This window comes from Panthera leo, chromosome B1 (genome assembly GCF_018350215.1).
Source record: "Panthera leo isolate Ple1 chromosome B1, P.leo_Ple1_pat1.1, whole genome shotgun sequence".
NCBI classification, from domain to species: Eukaryota; Metazoa; Chordata; class Mammalia; order Carnivora; family Felidae; genus Panthera; species Panthera leo.
This window is the reverse complement of record NC_056682.1, coordinates 172,476,120-172,490,436: the sequence shown is the minus strand read 5'-3', so window position 1 is coordinate 172,490,436 and position 14,317 is coordinate 172,476,120. Positions and strand designations below refer to the sequence as shown.

The following is a 14,317-nucleotide window of genomic DNA, read 5'->3' as shown; positions in this document are numbered from 1 at the left end:
AGAGGCAGAGCATGTTCATTGCCCCTTCCCTTCAGTGTCCACATCTGTCTTTTGAGGGATTAAGATAGACCAGTGTCTCCAAATTGGTACCTTGTACAATGTCAGTATGACCAACGAACTAGATTTTCTTGGCATTTTTACCTTCATCCACGTGGGGACTGGTGGGGATGGAGAGGCTCCCAGCATGAAAGAGGGAGGCAGGCCACTCCCCTCCAGTCCTGTGCTTTCCACAGTGATGGTACAGGATGGGGGGGCGGGAGGAATAACGGTTTTCCTCAACCAGGCCCCAGCCCTGCTCATCTGAAGTATGCCACCAGAGACCACCTCCGTGTCTGTCCTTGAAGGGACACTACTACATGCAATGAAGGGGAGAAACTAAACAGAGAACCAGTGCTGGGCATTCCCTCTTGAACCTATCATTAACACTATTAACTTGAGCAAGATACCTAATTTCTCTGTGCCTCAGTTTTTCCCTCTATAAAATGAAGAAGTTGCACATGAAGAGCACTAGGTATACTTCTGACTAATATTTTGTGATTCTTTTATTCAATATCAGGCTTCTTGTGCCTCTGCTTCTTCAAAGGGTTTGACTTTTAGAACTGTTCTAAAATGAGATGGACTTCCTCAGGGAGGAGGGGGTTTCCCACGTCTGGAGATGTTTACACAAAAGCAAACAGTGGTTTTGTAGGGATGTCATGGAAGGGATCTGAGGACCAGCTGAGAGTTTTTATGAGATATGGTACACATACAAGGAAAATTGTGTTTGTGAGTTCCAAGAGTTCACAGACTTCAGAGCCACCATGGACCCCCTAAGGGATTAAGCACTCCTAGACCAGAGGCTCTCAACTCTAGTTGAACATTTCAACCACTGGGAAATGTTTTATTTATTTATTTATTTATTTATTTTTAATTTTTTTTCACGTTTATTTATTTTTGAGACAGAGAGAGACAGAGCATGAACGGGGGAGGGTCAGAGAAAGGGAGACACAGAATCTGAAACAGGCTCCAGGCTCTGAGCTGTCAGCACAGAGCCCGACGTGGGGCTCGAACTCACGGACCGTGAGATCATGACCTGAGCCAAAGTCGGATGCTTAACCAACTGAGCCACCCAGGCGCCCCTACCACTGGGAAATGTTTTAAAAAAATGCTTGGGGCACCTAGGTGGCTCAGTAGGTTAAGCATCCAACTTCAGTTCAGGTCATGATCTCACAGTTTCTGAGTTGGAGCCTTGCGTTAGGCTCTGTGCTAACAGCTTGGAGTGTGGACCCTGCTTCAGATTCTGTGTCTCCCTCTCTCTCTGCCCCTCCCCCACTCGCACTTTGCCTCTCTCTCAAAAATAAATAAACATTTAAAAATGCTGATGCCAGGGTCCGTATTAGTCTGGGTTCTCCAGAGGAATAGAGCCAACTGGATATATATTTTAAAATCCTATACCTATATATACCCATATGCCTGACTCTGGAGACTGTTTTCCCTGCACGCTTTCTATTGTGGGAAACATTGGTTCTCAATTTTTATTATAAAAACAACTGTTAATAAGTATCTTTGTACATTAAGAAAACCATATTTTCTGCACCATTATGACCTGACCTGACCTAAAGAAACTATACTAGCTCCACTAATTCAAAGTATATATGTTCCTAATGGATAGATTATACATTCCAATTTCAGACTTCTAATAATGATAACAAGACTGCTAATAAAACTAGAGCAAAAAAAAGTCAGCACGCTCCTACCTATCCCCCTTCTTAATTTTTTGAGCACACTGCTTTTGAAAGCACTTTGTAAACCTCCTTCATGCCACAGGGTTAGAGCCAATTAGTAGACAGGTATTGCCCTCCTTTCCCTACACGACACTGATAGTTTTCAAGGACTTGGAAAGGAGAGCATTTCTTCATAATGAAGCATCACAAAAGTATCTGGATGGAAGTGCAAATATTGGCCGGCCAGGTTGGGCCTGTGGCTCTGGGTGTATGTGTTTGGCATTGCACCGGAAGCTCAGTGAAACCAAGATGTGGGAGGAATGCCCATCAGTATGTTTGTTCGAAGAAGGTAGAAAGCCGATATGGCTGGTGGGAGGGCCTTGAGGAAAGAGGGTATTTCTTCCACCAAGGTCGTATATAAACCCTTCTAAGTAGGTGCAAATTTAGTCTCTTTCTAAGGATTACCCAGAGAGGGGGTGGGTGGTTCAACTATCTCTCTTGGTAACCTATCCTTTTAAATTAAAATTGGAAGTCACTTTTGTGTCTTGTCTTCAAGCATTGTTCATTTGCTATTTTATTGCCCTTGTTGGATACTTATTAAAAGAAATCCTTAGCAATGATGAAAACAACTATTTTTCTGTTGATCCAGAAGAGAATTAATTTTGCAGAAAATCTTGAATCGAAAGTTCATTTACAAGTTGGCTGTTTGGATCTTGAACACAGGTCCCTTGAGGAATGGCGGGTCCAGCAGGAAAACACCCAAGAAAAAAGCTGACTTGATCCCAGGCATATCTGAGCCTAAAAGAATCTCATTATCCCTTTAAACAGCTTCTATGGGAAAATAACACTTTTAACAGAAGAAAAAAAAAAAAGAAAACCTGGCAGAATAGCCTTTGAGAATGTATAAACCAGTATCTTCTAGGACACACTGGATTTTGCAAAAATATGCTCAGATGTGTATATATTTTTTCTTTAAGTGACTTGTATCTGCATAGTTATTTTGGGTCTGAGTCCCCTTAAAGTCCCCATTATTAGCTTCACCTTTGCCTGAGTCAGTCCAGTGGTTGTAACCCGGCAGGTAGGGTGGTGAGACCAGGAGGGACAAAGAGAAGAGGAAGAAGCCAGTGGTTCTGCCAGCTGCTTAGCTGGCACCTCTGCTTTGAAGGACCACACCACTGAGTTTATGTACTCAGAAAAGACATCTCTGTCTTTGATTGTACTTCTTTTTCTCATCCATTCTGATGTACAGACTAGAGGTCACTGAGTTGAGACTTCCTGCGGGATCCACTCTACAACATCCATGAGTGATGATTCCCAGACTTACTTGAACATTGGAGATTAGACTAGACTCTCTAAGGCCTCTACCAGCCCCATGACACCACATGTTGTGCCTAGGAATCTGAGTGGTGCAACTATCTTCAGGATGCCTACAGTCTAGTTGGAGAAAGGAGTGTTGTATAAAAGTAATTATGGCATGTCTTATGGTACTAGATAGGACAGACACAAGGGAAGCCTTAGATGGGGCACTTAAATCGGTCTTCAGGAGGTGGGGATGTCTTCAGCCTCAATTTAGAGATGTTTTTCTTAAGTGCTAGAAAGGAGTGACATTTATTTCCAGAGATTTTCTGGGAAGTTATTAGATACTGGCCCATCAGCTCCTGTAAGATCCAATCTAGACCAAATTTCCCTAAGTTCTGGACACCAAGAAATGTTACCCAGAGTGGGGAAAAAAGTCATCTCTACTGTTCAACGCCAACACATAAGTCCAATTATGAAAGTAAAGAATTCTAATGTTACCACTAAAGGTACTCGCAAAGGAAAACATAGACAACCACTGGTTAGTTCTCTCCCTAGGAAAGGAAAAACAGAATAGATTTTGAGCCATAAAATTGCTGTCAAGGGAAACAAAGAAGAGAGAACATAGACCAAGACTCACAGATGGCAGATTTTTGCCACTTAAATAAGTAGAGTTTGCTTCTGTTTTTGTTGTTGTTGTCATTGTTGTTTTCTTGTTTTTTTTTTTTTTTTTTGAGTATTTCCTCCTTGAAGACCACTCTACCTGTATGGCACTCAGTTTTTGGCTTTGGTGGATGCTGGTGCCATTTGGCCATAGAGGGCAGTACCTCCTAAATCTGGTGGTATATTGGAATAACCTGGGGAGCTTGTTAAAAATTCCGATTCCCTGGCTCTGCACTGAGATTCTTATTCAAAAGATCACAGTGGAAGCTAAGACTGTATTTTAGAAATGTTTTTTATTTGTTTGAGAAAGAAAAGGAGGAGCAGAGAGAGAATCCCAAGCAGGCTCTGCACTGTCAGCACAGAGCCCCACACGGGGCTCAATTCCATGACTCTGGGATTATGACCTGAGCTGAAACCAAGAATCAGATGCTTAACTGAGCCACCCAGGCTCCCCAGGACTCTGTATTTTTAATAAGTTCCTCCAAATGATACTCTTGCAGTCTGTAGACCAGTGTTTGGGAACCACTAATACTAGGACATGGAAACAGCTAGTTGAAGAATCGGGTGAGATTGAGAAGATGGTGAGTTCAGTAGTGAACATGCCATGGGACATCCAAGTGAAGGTATTGTGTGGGCAGTTGATTATAACAGCCTGGAGCCCGGGAGAGAAATTTAGAAGCCATTAATATTTGGATGGTATTTAAGAAATGGGAGTGGGTGAGATTATCTAAGTGGTATATGTAAATAAAGAAACACAGAGGCCAAGGACTTGGCCCTGGAAGTTTCCTGCCCCTAAGCCAACTTGGCTCTTAGATTCTTTTTGATATGTTGTGGTAGCCAGTAAAGTAGTTGAGACAGCGAGAGTTACCTCTTGTCTTCATGATCTTACCATCACATTCTATAAGGGAAATCAATCACAGATCTCATTGTACCACACCGACATTTTAAAATTGAACATTAATTAATAAGAAAATTAAAAACAGATCATGAGAACTGTTTTCATGTAGACTTGAGAATGTCGCATCGTTCTGTCCTTTCAGGTGCTTTGGCCACCACCCTGAATGAGTTTCACTTAAGACAAATGCCTAGAACTCTAGAGGCAGGGTTTTCTTCCCTTAGAGCTGGCATCAAAAACTAGAATTCCCTGATGTTCAGAGCTGGCTAAAACACCATTTAGCACAGGGCAAAAACCTTTCTTATGTGCTATTAATAAAAAGAGAGGATCTAAAATAAATGTAACCATTTGTAAACCTTGAATACCTTTAATATCACCATGTAGAACCCCTTTCAGATATTCAGAATGCTATTTAATAAATAGTTCATCAGTTAAAACCCACTTCTGCAATTCAGTATGCTAATTAGCAAAGAATCAGCTGTTAATAAAGACACAGATAATGGAAATGCTCATTATATATGTCTCTGGAGTATGGCTTTCATGATTAGGATGCCAGCTGACCACCCTGAACTCCAGCATATTTTATTAGGATGCGGGAAGCACTTGGATTGTAACTTAATTAAGGCATTCCCCCTAATATCACAATATGCATTTGGCGACTTTCTAACATAAACTGAAATCATAAAAGATGGACCAAAAAAAGTAAGAGTCAGAAGATAGGGCATGGAAGCCATGAGTATAGAGCATTTTAAGAAGGTCAAAGTAGTTAAGCTTCAGACGCTAGTGAAAGGTCAAGAAATAAAATGACTGCAATGACTCCATGACTTTGGCCACAAGAAAGCCATTGTGGCATTGATGAGAATGGTTTCATGAAGCATGGTGGCTGTGAGAGAATCCTGTGGCAGGTGGAGTAATGGAGGGGGTAGATACAGCAGGTAGGCACTTTTTGTAAGAAGTGAAGAAGCAAGATGTGGGGCAGAAACCAGATAAGTTTGAGAGAAACTTTCTGTCCTTGTGATTTTCATTTGTAGGTTTGGAGACGGAGGAAGCACGTACATGGTTAAATATGGGAAGTAGCGGTAGAGAAAGGTTGAAAAGCCAGGAGAGAAGGGAAGACCAACCTATCCAGGCCCAGCGGTGTTCATATGGAGGTGATAATTTTAACTGAGAAGACATCGCTTCCATAATGCTAGACGGGAAGGAAGTAATTGTGAGTGGGGGGTGCAGTTAGGTCGAATTTGTATTTAGATGGGTATTTGGTGTAGGCTGGTGTGTATTTTGTACATAAAAAGGACTACTCAGGCTTTTAATTTAGTTTTAAACAATTAGTGTTCAATGTATTAAGGTTATAAATTCAAAAATGCAATTCTTCCTAGACTTTATGTTCGTCTCACGAATCTTTTTCTATTTGGAAGTCTAGCAATATTGAATACTTTCAAGGGACTTTTGATGAATGGTTAGTCCTTTTTACCAACTTAAATATGTTCAAATATTTTTAAATTGTGTCTATATGAATTTAATGTATTCTGTTTTCTGTTTAAGTACCTCATTTATCTACTCAGAACCTTGCTGAGTGCATAGGAAGTGCTATAAATCTATTAAATAATGGGTTGGACCTAAAGACCTGTTAGATGCCAAGACTATGCATCAACTTAGGAAGATTTCAATTAAAATCATAAGTCTAATCATTCAATTACTCATTTTAAATTGTCTTTTTAAAGTTTCACTCTAATTTTTTAAACAATTGTGCAGAAAAGACCAAATATGCATAGAAATATTAATAGCATGACTTTGATGCTTTAAACCTTTCTATATTTAATTTTAAACATTCTCAGAGTTGAATTATGCATACTCACCAAGGAAAAAAATTACCTGGAAATAACTGAGGCCATTTTTAAGCAAATATTTTGACAGAACTTCAGGCATCCAGAGCAATTTACATCTTCCCTGAATGTCACACTGAGCCCCTTTTTAGAGCAGCTATGTCATGAGTAACAAAACTTAAAAAGGGTTTGGTCTCACAGTTGCAAGCTGTGTGTAATACCTAATTCTTGATTTACTTAAGACATAGGATAACCAGGTTGATCTTTGATCTTTACAACAGGTACCTATGTTACTATATAATTGTTAAAGTCCTTTGAATTCAATGGAATTCTAATATTTGTACATTTTTTTCTGTCTAATGATACATGTAAATTTGATAGCGTAAAATAAATTAATATATTTTTTATTTAATGATAAGGACCTTTAAATGGAACACCAGATATGTAAATATCTTTTCTACTTAAAGAACTTTGAACGTGATGGAATCCTGCATTCTTTGTATTCTTAGGACCACACAACAGCTGTGGATGTTTAAATGATCTCCAGTTGAGGGGTGCCTGGGTGGCTCAGTCAGTTGAGCGTCTGACTTCAGCTCAGGTCACGGTCTCATGGTTCATGGGTTCGAGCCCTGCATCGGGCTCTGTGCTGACAGCTCAGAGCCTGGAGCCTGCTTTGGATTCTGTGTCTCCCCTGTCTCTGTGCCCCTCCCCTGCTCATGCTCTGTCTCTCTCTGTCTCTCAAAAGTGAATAAAAATTAAAAAAAATTTTTTTTAATGATCTCCAGTTGAGTTTTGGGTATCCCTCTTGATCAAGCCAAGTCTGATTTTGCTCTTGAAATGAAGTCATTCTTCTGAGAGTTTATGAGCAGGAACAGGAAGTTAAGAGAGTTTCCATCTGGTGGCTTCTGTGTTCTCTGTGAATTAGGATGTGAAGCTGACTGTTTGTTTGCTTTAAGTTTATTTATTTATTTTGAGAGAGCGAAAGAGAGAGAGAGAGAGAACAAGTGTGGGAGAGGGGCAGAGAGAGAGAGAGGGAAAGAGAAATCCCAAGCAAGCTTCATACTGTCAGCGTGGAGCCTGACACGGAGCTCTACCTTGAGATCATGACTTGAACTGAAACCAAGAGTTGGACTTAACCAACTGAGCAACCAGGCACCCCAAAGCTGTCTGTTAAAGGAGGTGAGGGTTACATGGGGTGAAGGTGAGAAAAAAGTTTTAAAATAACCATATTTGTTTAATGAAAGGTCTGAGTAGATCCATGCCCCCTACTTTATAGACTCATAAGCCATTTAAAGCAGAGACAATACTCAAGATGAGAATTCATGTTGAACATTTAGTTTATATGGTTTTTATATCAAATGTGCACATTTAGTCATTTGAGTATTTGCCATTGATAACAGATTTTCTTTGCAGCTGATCACGAGGTCACAGCTCAATGTCAAAGGAGCTTTATTAATAAAGCAATTGAAGCATTTATACTGCAAAATATTCTAGACTCATTTAACATTTATTTTCATTTGCTAGTCAATTACCAGCTGTCAGAGCATATTAAGTATTATAAATCTGAGTCAAAAGCTGTCACCCCTAAGTGTATTAACTCTCCCTAATCACATAGGTAGTGATTTGTCCTGTAAAAGAATGATATTAATCACCAACTTACATCTGTCTTCATGATGGTATAAAATTGCCACTGGCTTCCATTGCAAAAGTGAAGTAAATCAATGTAGACACCAAAAATGAAAGCAGACAGTCATGAATCATGAGTATTTCCATTCATGTTAACAAGCTCCTCATTGTTTCCAGGCAGAAATAAATGTCAGCCAACTTTCAAAGCTTTTTTGCTTCTTAGTGTTAAAAATGTAGATGGTGATGATCACTAGTTAACATTGATGGAGTTTTTATTATGTGCCAGGCATTATGCTCAAAGTTTTATATGAATTATTTCTTTTAACATTCACAATAATCCTGTGAGCTTATTGGCTCTTATATTTATGGTTCTTACACTACCATACCTTTCATTTCATAATGAATAAATGATAGCTTGAAAGACTTGAATAACTTGCCCAAAATGGGAGAGCCTGGAGTCAAACCCAAGCAATTTAATTCCATAACCTCTCCTCTTGACCAGTATTCTACAGTGATGGATGGTGTTTGATATTGAAGAAAATGGGTGAATTTCAGTCATTTATTCAACAAATAAATGTATTAAGTACTCATTGTATGCCATGTACTCTTCCAGGCCCTGGGGATATACCAGTGAACAAAACATTTAAAAAAGAAACAGACGGACAGACTTACTGACTATGCAGGAATCTCATGGAACCCAAAGATAGCAATGCAGTAGGGCCTTGAAGAGGGACAGGAACCAGGGGCTGAGAAGCTGTCAGGAATTCAACAGCTTCCCTCCGCATATCTCCTTCATCTGCTCACTCTGATTTCTCTTCATCTGTAGTCACCATGATGGATAGAATATGGTCCCCTATACGGCCTGACTTTTCATCTTCTATTCAAGCAGCCAGCTCAAGCTGAACCAGGGTCCCTCAATCTCAATCCAAATACTTAGGCAGAAGAAGTTAAATCCACAGAGCCCGGGGACAGTGAGAGATATAGTTACAGTGGTCACTGTGAGTGGAGTGGACACCTTGAACGGCATCTACCTCAAAAGGCTACCTGTTGCTGCTGCCCATCCCCCAGCTTACTGGTGCTCTTCTAGACACTTTGCCCGTCATCCCTCAGAACTCCCTCCTGTCACCCCAGAGGTTAGTTGCCTCTAACCTGGAAGAGGACATTTGCTTACCTATGTTAAAGTTGCCCAAGTTTTAAACTTTTTCAAATCACTTTGCACCCTAATATAGTAAATGTTTTCCCCCTCACAAGCCTCATCCCTATCTTCCAGATAATGGGATATTTGGGTCTTTGTTAACATCAAACTTACTTCAAGCAGAGCCCTCAGAAGCCAACACCACTACTAATCAATTTTATTCCAAAGGATGCATTGAAATGTGGGTCGGTGTATTCTGTTATGGCCCTTATAAATGCGAAGCCAGGGAGATATGGTTATTTTTTTTAACTTTCTTTTTGTTTCACACCAATGGGTGTTTTTTCACTCATGCGTGTACTGAATTGCTAACCTTGGGGCTAATTTGTTTTTCTACAGGCTGTGGATTCCCCATCACATGGAGGGGGATGGGCAGGCTGGGGCTCCTGGGGCAAATCTCTGCTCTCATCAGCATCTGCCACAGTAGGTAAGAATTATATGTTGCATTTGAATGGATAAAGTTCAGAAGCCTAATAATAGCATTTGACATTTTGATCATACCATGTACTGATAGAGTTTAACATTAGCCCATGAGATAATAAGAGCAAATCATTTTTAGTGCTTGCAGCTCTAAGTACTTCATGTATATTGATACATTTTTTCCTCAGAATAACCCTACAAAAGAGGTATTTTGGGGGGGCATCTGGGTGGCTTAGTCGGTTATGTGTCCAACTTCGGCTCAGGTCATGATCTCACGGTTCGTTTGTTCCACCCCAATGTCGGGCTCTGTGCTGTCAGCACAGAGCCTGGAGCCTGCTTCAGATTCTATGTCTCCCTCTCTCTCTGCCCCTTCCCCACTTGCACTCTGTCTCTGTCTCTCTCTCTCTCAAAAATAAATAACCACTTAAAAAATAAAATAAAGTCTTAAAAAAAAAAAGTCAAAAGTAGCTGTGCTGAGATTTGAACCTAGTAGTATAGATTTAACCACTATATTATATTGCCCCTTAAAATGTAAGATTTGGGCTCTTATAATATATTCTTAAAGTTTTGTCCTTATCATCCCACCAGAATGTTTTAAACAACTAACCTACTCTGTGAAAAGATTTGAGGTATTTCAATAAAATATGCAGGTATGAAGGATAGAGTAAATATCCCAAGGCTGATAGAGTTAACTGTAATTGAGCATTGACCTTGACTCTGAGCTTCTTGGCTGCCAGTAGATTATCAATTTTTCATTGAATGATAAACCAAAACTTAGTTTATCTAGATAAATTTATTTTCCTGGTGTTAAATTTTTGAAGACATTTCTTGTATCAACTCTGTGTGTACAAAGAGAAAATATAATGGACAGTGTCTTCATCAACATAGGTTTGGCAAGTATTCTTCGTTGACCAATTCTTTTTTTTTAATTTTTTCTTTTACATTTATTTATTTTTGAGAAACAGAGTGAGACAAAGGGTGAGTGGGGGAGGGGCAGAGAGAGAAGGAGACACAGAATCTGAAGCAGGCTCCAGGCTCTGAGCAAGCGGTCAGCACAGAGCCTGATGTGGGGCTCGAACCCACGAACTGTGAGATCATGACCTGAGCTGAAGTCGGACGCTCAACCGACTGGGCCACCCACGTGCCCCTCGTGCGACCAGTTCTTATGTGCATCTTTCATGAAAACTGAAGGAATAACAGCAACGTGTCTAAGATAATTTAGCAAAGGCATTTCATCTTGAAGGTGGAGCAAATGAGGAGCAGGACAGGGAAGCAGCAGGTAATGTGGCTTTCAGATCATCTAAGTCAAGTGTTCTCAAGGTGTACTCCATGGCTGTAAGGATCTTGTAATGGGCCATAAATTGGTCCAATTCACTGGATAGGAGGGATAGAAAGGTCGAAGGTCTTTTGCCCCACTATGATGGACCATGGTCCCAGTTAAAGGTCCAGCTGTCCAATTTGATAGAATTTAGACTGTCTGGAAGAATTAGATAGATTAGAAGAATTCATTCCTCTCTTTCCGTGTCTGGAATATCAGGGAACTCTGGCAAGAAGGAGATGGTGGTCAAATAAATGTTGGTCTTTGGGGAGGGCCCGGATAGCAGATTTTTTTCTGTTGCTGATTTAAGGGGCCAGGTATGTTGTGGATTCTACATACACAGATGGAAAAATCAACCGAGTTGAAGTAGAGGAACCTGTTTGGTTTTCCAAACAGGAAAGAGTCTCTTCAAGAGAGTGAAGACAGGTACCTGCAGCCATCTTGCTTCCTAGGGAAAACATTTGAGCTTTTAGTGGCTCTCAGATGGATCTTGCCACTGACAATATGTAGGAATGACATGCTTTCTGACCCCAAAACCAAAAATGTGAAGTCCAGAAGTTGACATTTGTTAAATCGTGGAACAGTAAATAATATGGTTTCCAAATTACACAGCTCTCCTCATGGTTTATGTCATAAAACATTACAGTCTCCTGGATGCTTCCAATAGTGGTAATGGTGTCCACATCTGCCCTGGCTTATAATGAATTTGGTGCTTTGAAAAGTTCTATTATAGACAAAGGATTTGCTTTCTTGTTAAAAATTTAAATATAAGTTCCTTCCACAGTAAACACTGAAATCAACTGCCCTGTGGGGAGCAGTTCAGGTGTTTTTTGTACACTCAGAAGAGCACCTACCTGAATCTGCTCTGCCCCCAGTTCAGTCTGTCATTGTTTCTCACCAATCAGTGGCTACACCTGATCATTTGACTTTGTGCTTCACTGGATCCATATGAAGTTTTCTATCCACCAACCGCCAGCCTGTTAAACTTACTACTCCGTTATCTTCTTAGGTGTCCTGTCGTAATCTGACCTTTGCACATATAAAGCCTAGTGCAGCTGTGGTCCAGTGGACTATGTTCCAAGGCCTCTGGGATTTGTTGCCCAGTTCATATGTAACCAGTAGACGATGCTGGCTTTACTGCTTAAAAAGCAGGATGTGATTCTTGTGGCAGGTCCCACCCCATACTGGTAGGCACTCATCTTTTAATTTGACCTGAAGTCAGTGTGTTAATCTATAACCTATGCTTGTATTTGGTGTTACTCTTGAAGTTTCCCTGTGTCTAAGGCACCATGAAGATGATAGATGTTGGATCTTGTTAATGTTACAACCACTTTAAATTTCTGGTAGTTCTCACCTGGCTTTGTACACTGATTTAAAAAAGCCTAGAGGCACCTGGGTGGCTCAGTAGGTTAAGCATCTGACTTCGGCTCAGGTCATGATCTCACGGTCTATAAATTCAAGCCCCGCATCGGGCTCCATGCTGACAGCTCAGAGCCTGGAGCCTGCTTCGGATTCTGTGTCTCTTCTCTCTCTGCCCCTCCCCCACACTTGCTCTGTCTCCGTGTCTCTCTCTCTCTCTCTCTCTCTCTCTCTCTCTCTCTCTCTCTCAGAAATAAACATTAAAAAATTTAAAAAAAGAAAAGAAAGCCTTGAGATATAACTGCTGTGGACCAGCAGGATCGCTGTGCCCGTCACTGTGGCCACTTTCTCTTTTATGGTTAGTGGAGATATGGTTCATCTGAGATTGGCATTTGCACATTGCCCCATAAAATAGCGGAATGAAGTTCAGTATAACCTCTTGTATTTGTTTCTATTGCTGTATGCCAAATTACCACAAATTTAGAGGCTTAAAACAATGTATCTTAATTATCTCGGTTTCCGTGGGTCAGGAGTTCAGGTCGGGGATTCCTGGGTTCTCTGCTCAGTGACTTTACCAGGCTGAAATCAGCTGTGCCAGCTAGCTGCATTCTCATTTGATAGTCAGGGTCGTCTTGCAAGGTGGTTCAAGTTGTGGGCAAAATTCAATTCCTTGAGGTTGTAGGGCTGACACCCCCATTTTCTTGCTGGGGATTGGCCAGGGTCACTCTCAGCTCCTCCAGGCTGCCTTCAGGGCCTTCTTCAAAGTCAACAGGATAATCTCACCCACACTTCAAATCTCTCCCGTTAGGAAGGGCCTAGTCCCTTTTAAAGGCTCACCTGATAAAATTCAGACCCACCCAGGATGATCTCCTTTGATACACTCAAATTCAATGGATTAAGGACCTTAATTATAACTGAAAAATCCCTTCACCTTTGCCATACAACTGTCACCTAACCATGGGAGTGAAAGCCCAACATTTTCACGATGACCCTGCTGTGTGTGCTCAGAGGGGAGGGGATTACCCAGGGTGTGTACACCAGGTAGCAGAATCTCGCCCTTCCTACCCTACCCTACCACATTTCCCTTTTCTGTTTGAAATCCTCATCATTTACACCACTAAGTCCAGAAACTTCGTATTTTTTGTGCCTCTAGCTACATGCTGGAATTGTTAGAAGCATTTAAATCTTGGCATTATTCTCATTTGCAACCAGCAATGGCCCAAAGGCACATGAGGGAGCTCAAGCAAATTTTGAAATGTTGATGCTTCTCCTTAGAATCCTATTAGATAAATTGGAACTATTTTTAGAAGAGTAGAGCCTAAACTGGCCCATCACCACTGGTCATCGCACCCCGAATAAATGCAATAGCAATAACACTGAATACCATCCCTAAGTTACTCCTAAGGCATATTTTGGAGATTTCTGGCCAAGATATGCTGTGACTCTGTGTAGTAATAGTACCTAAAGTAATAGCAATACATACTTTAAAACTGGGTAAGTATCTCCATGGATGTGATAGAGAACTAAAACTTGTAGCATAAGGGGGTGGGGGTGGGGGGCTGAAGTTATGGGTTCCAAGGCTGGAGACAGGCAATGGTGGTAGTTGGGAGATTGACTCCCAAAAGATAATATGGATCACAAGCATCCCACAAATGGAGAAGTGCCATAGCCTGGCTCACAGGCTGAAACACAGGGTTGGAGTAGAGTTTAAAAAGTCCTGGGTGCCATCCTGGATTGTCGTCTATATTAAGCTGCTACCTAGGGAATGAATGAGAGAAGCAAGTCAGGGACACCTTCTGTTATGTACGGCATAATATCCACCCAAGACTTTGTAGCACTAATAGTTTATTATCACAAGGGAAAGAGACATTGGAAAACAGAGCACTCCCAGCAGTAGATGAGCTCTTGAAGGTTTATAAATTGCCTGTGGAAAGTAAAGAAAGAAAATTGACTCCCGCTCAGAAAGCTCATGTTACCCCCAGGGTAATTCTGTTTGCAGACACAGAAGTGCAAAACACATAG

General features: G+C 40.9%; 1 protein-coding gene across 5 annotated transcripts in view; it reads left to right on the top strand.

Moving 5' to 3' along the window:
* The window catches only part of FAM114A1 (family with sequence similarity 114 member A1), a 114,298-nt gene that overhangs the window by 51,540 nt on the left and 48,441 nt on the right, over positions 1–14,317 (top strand). For all 5 annotated transcript variants that reach the window (XM_042936623.1, XM_042936622.1, XM_042936621.1 and 2 more), the window contains exon 3: positions 9,538–9,625. In XM_042936623.1, the coding sequence (XP_042792557.1) occupies positions 9,538–9,625 (88 nt within the window). The remainder of the gene's footprint in view (positions 1–9,537; positions 9,626–14,317) is intronic.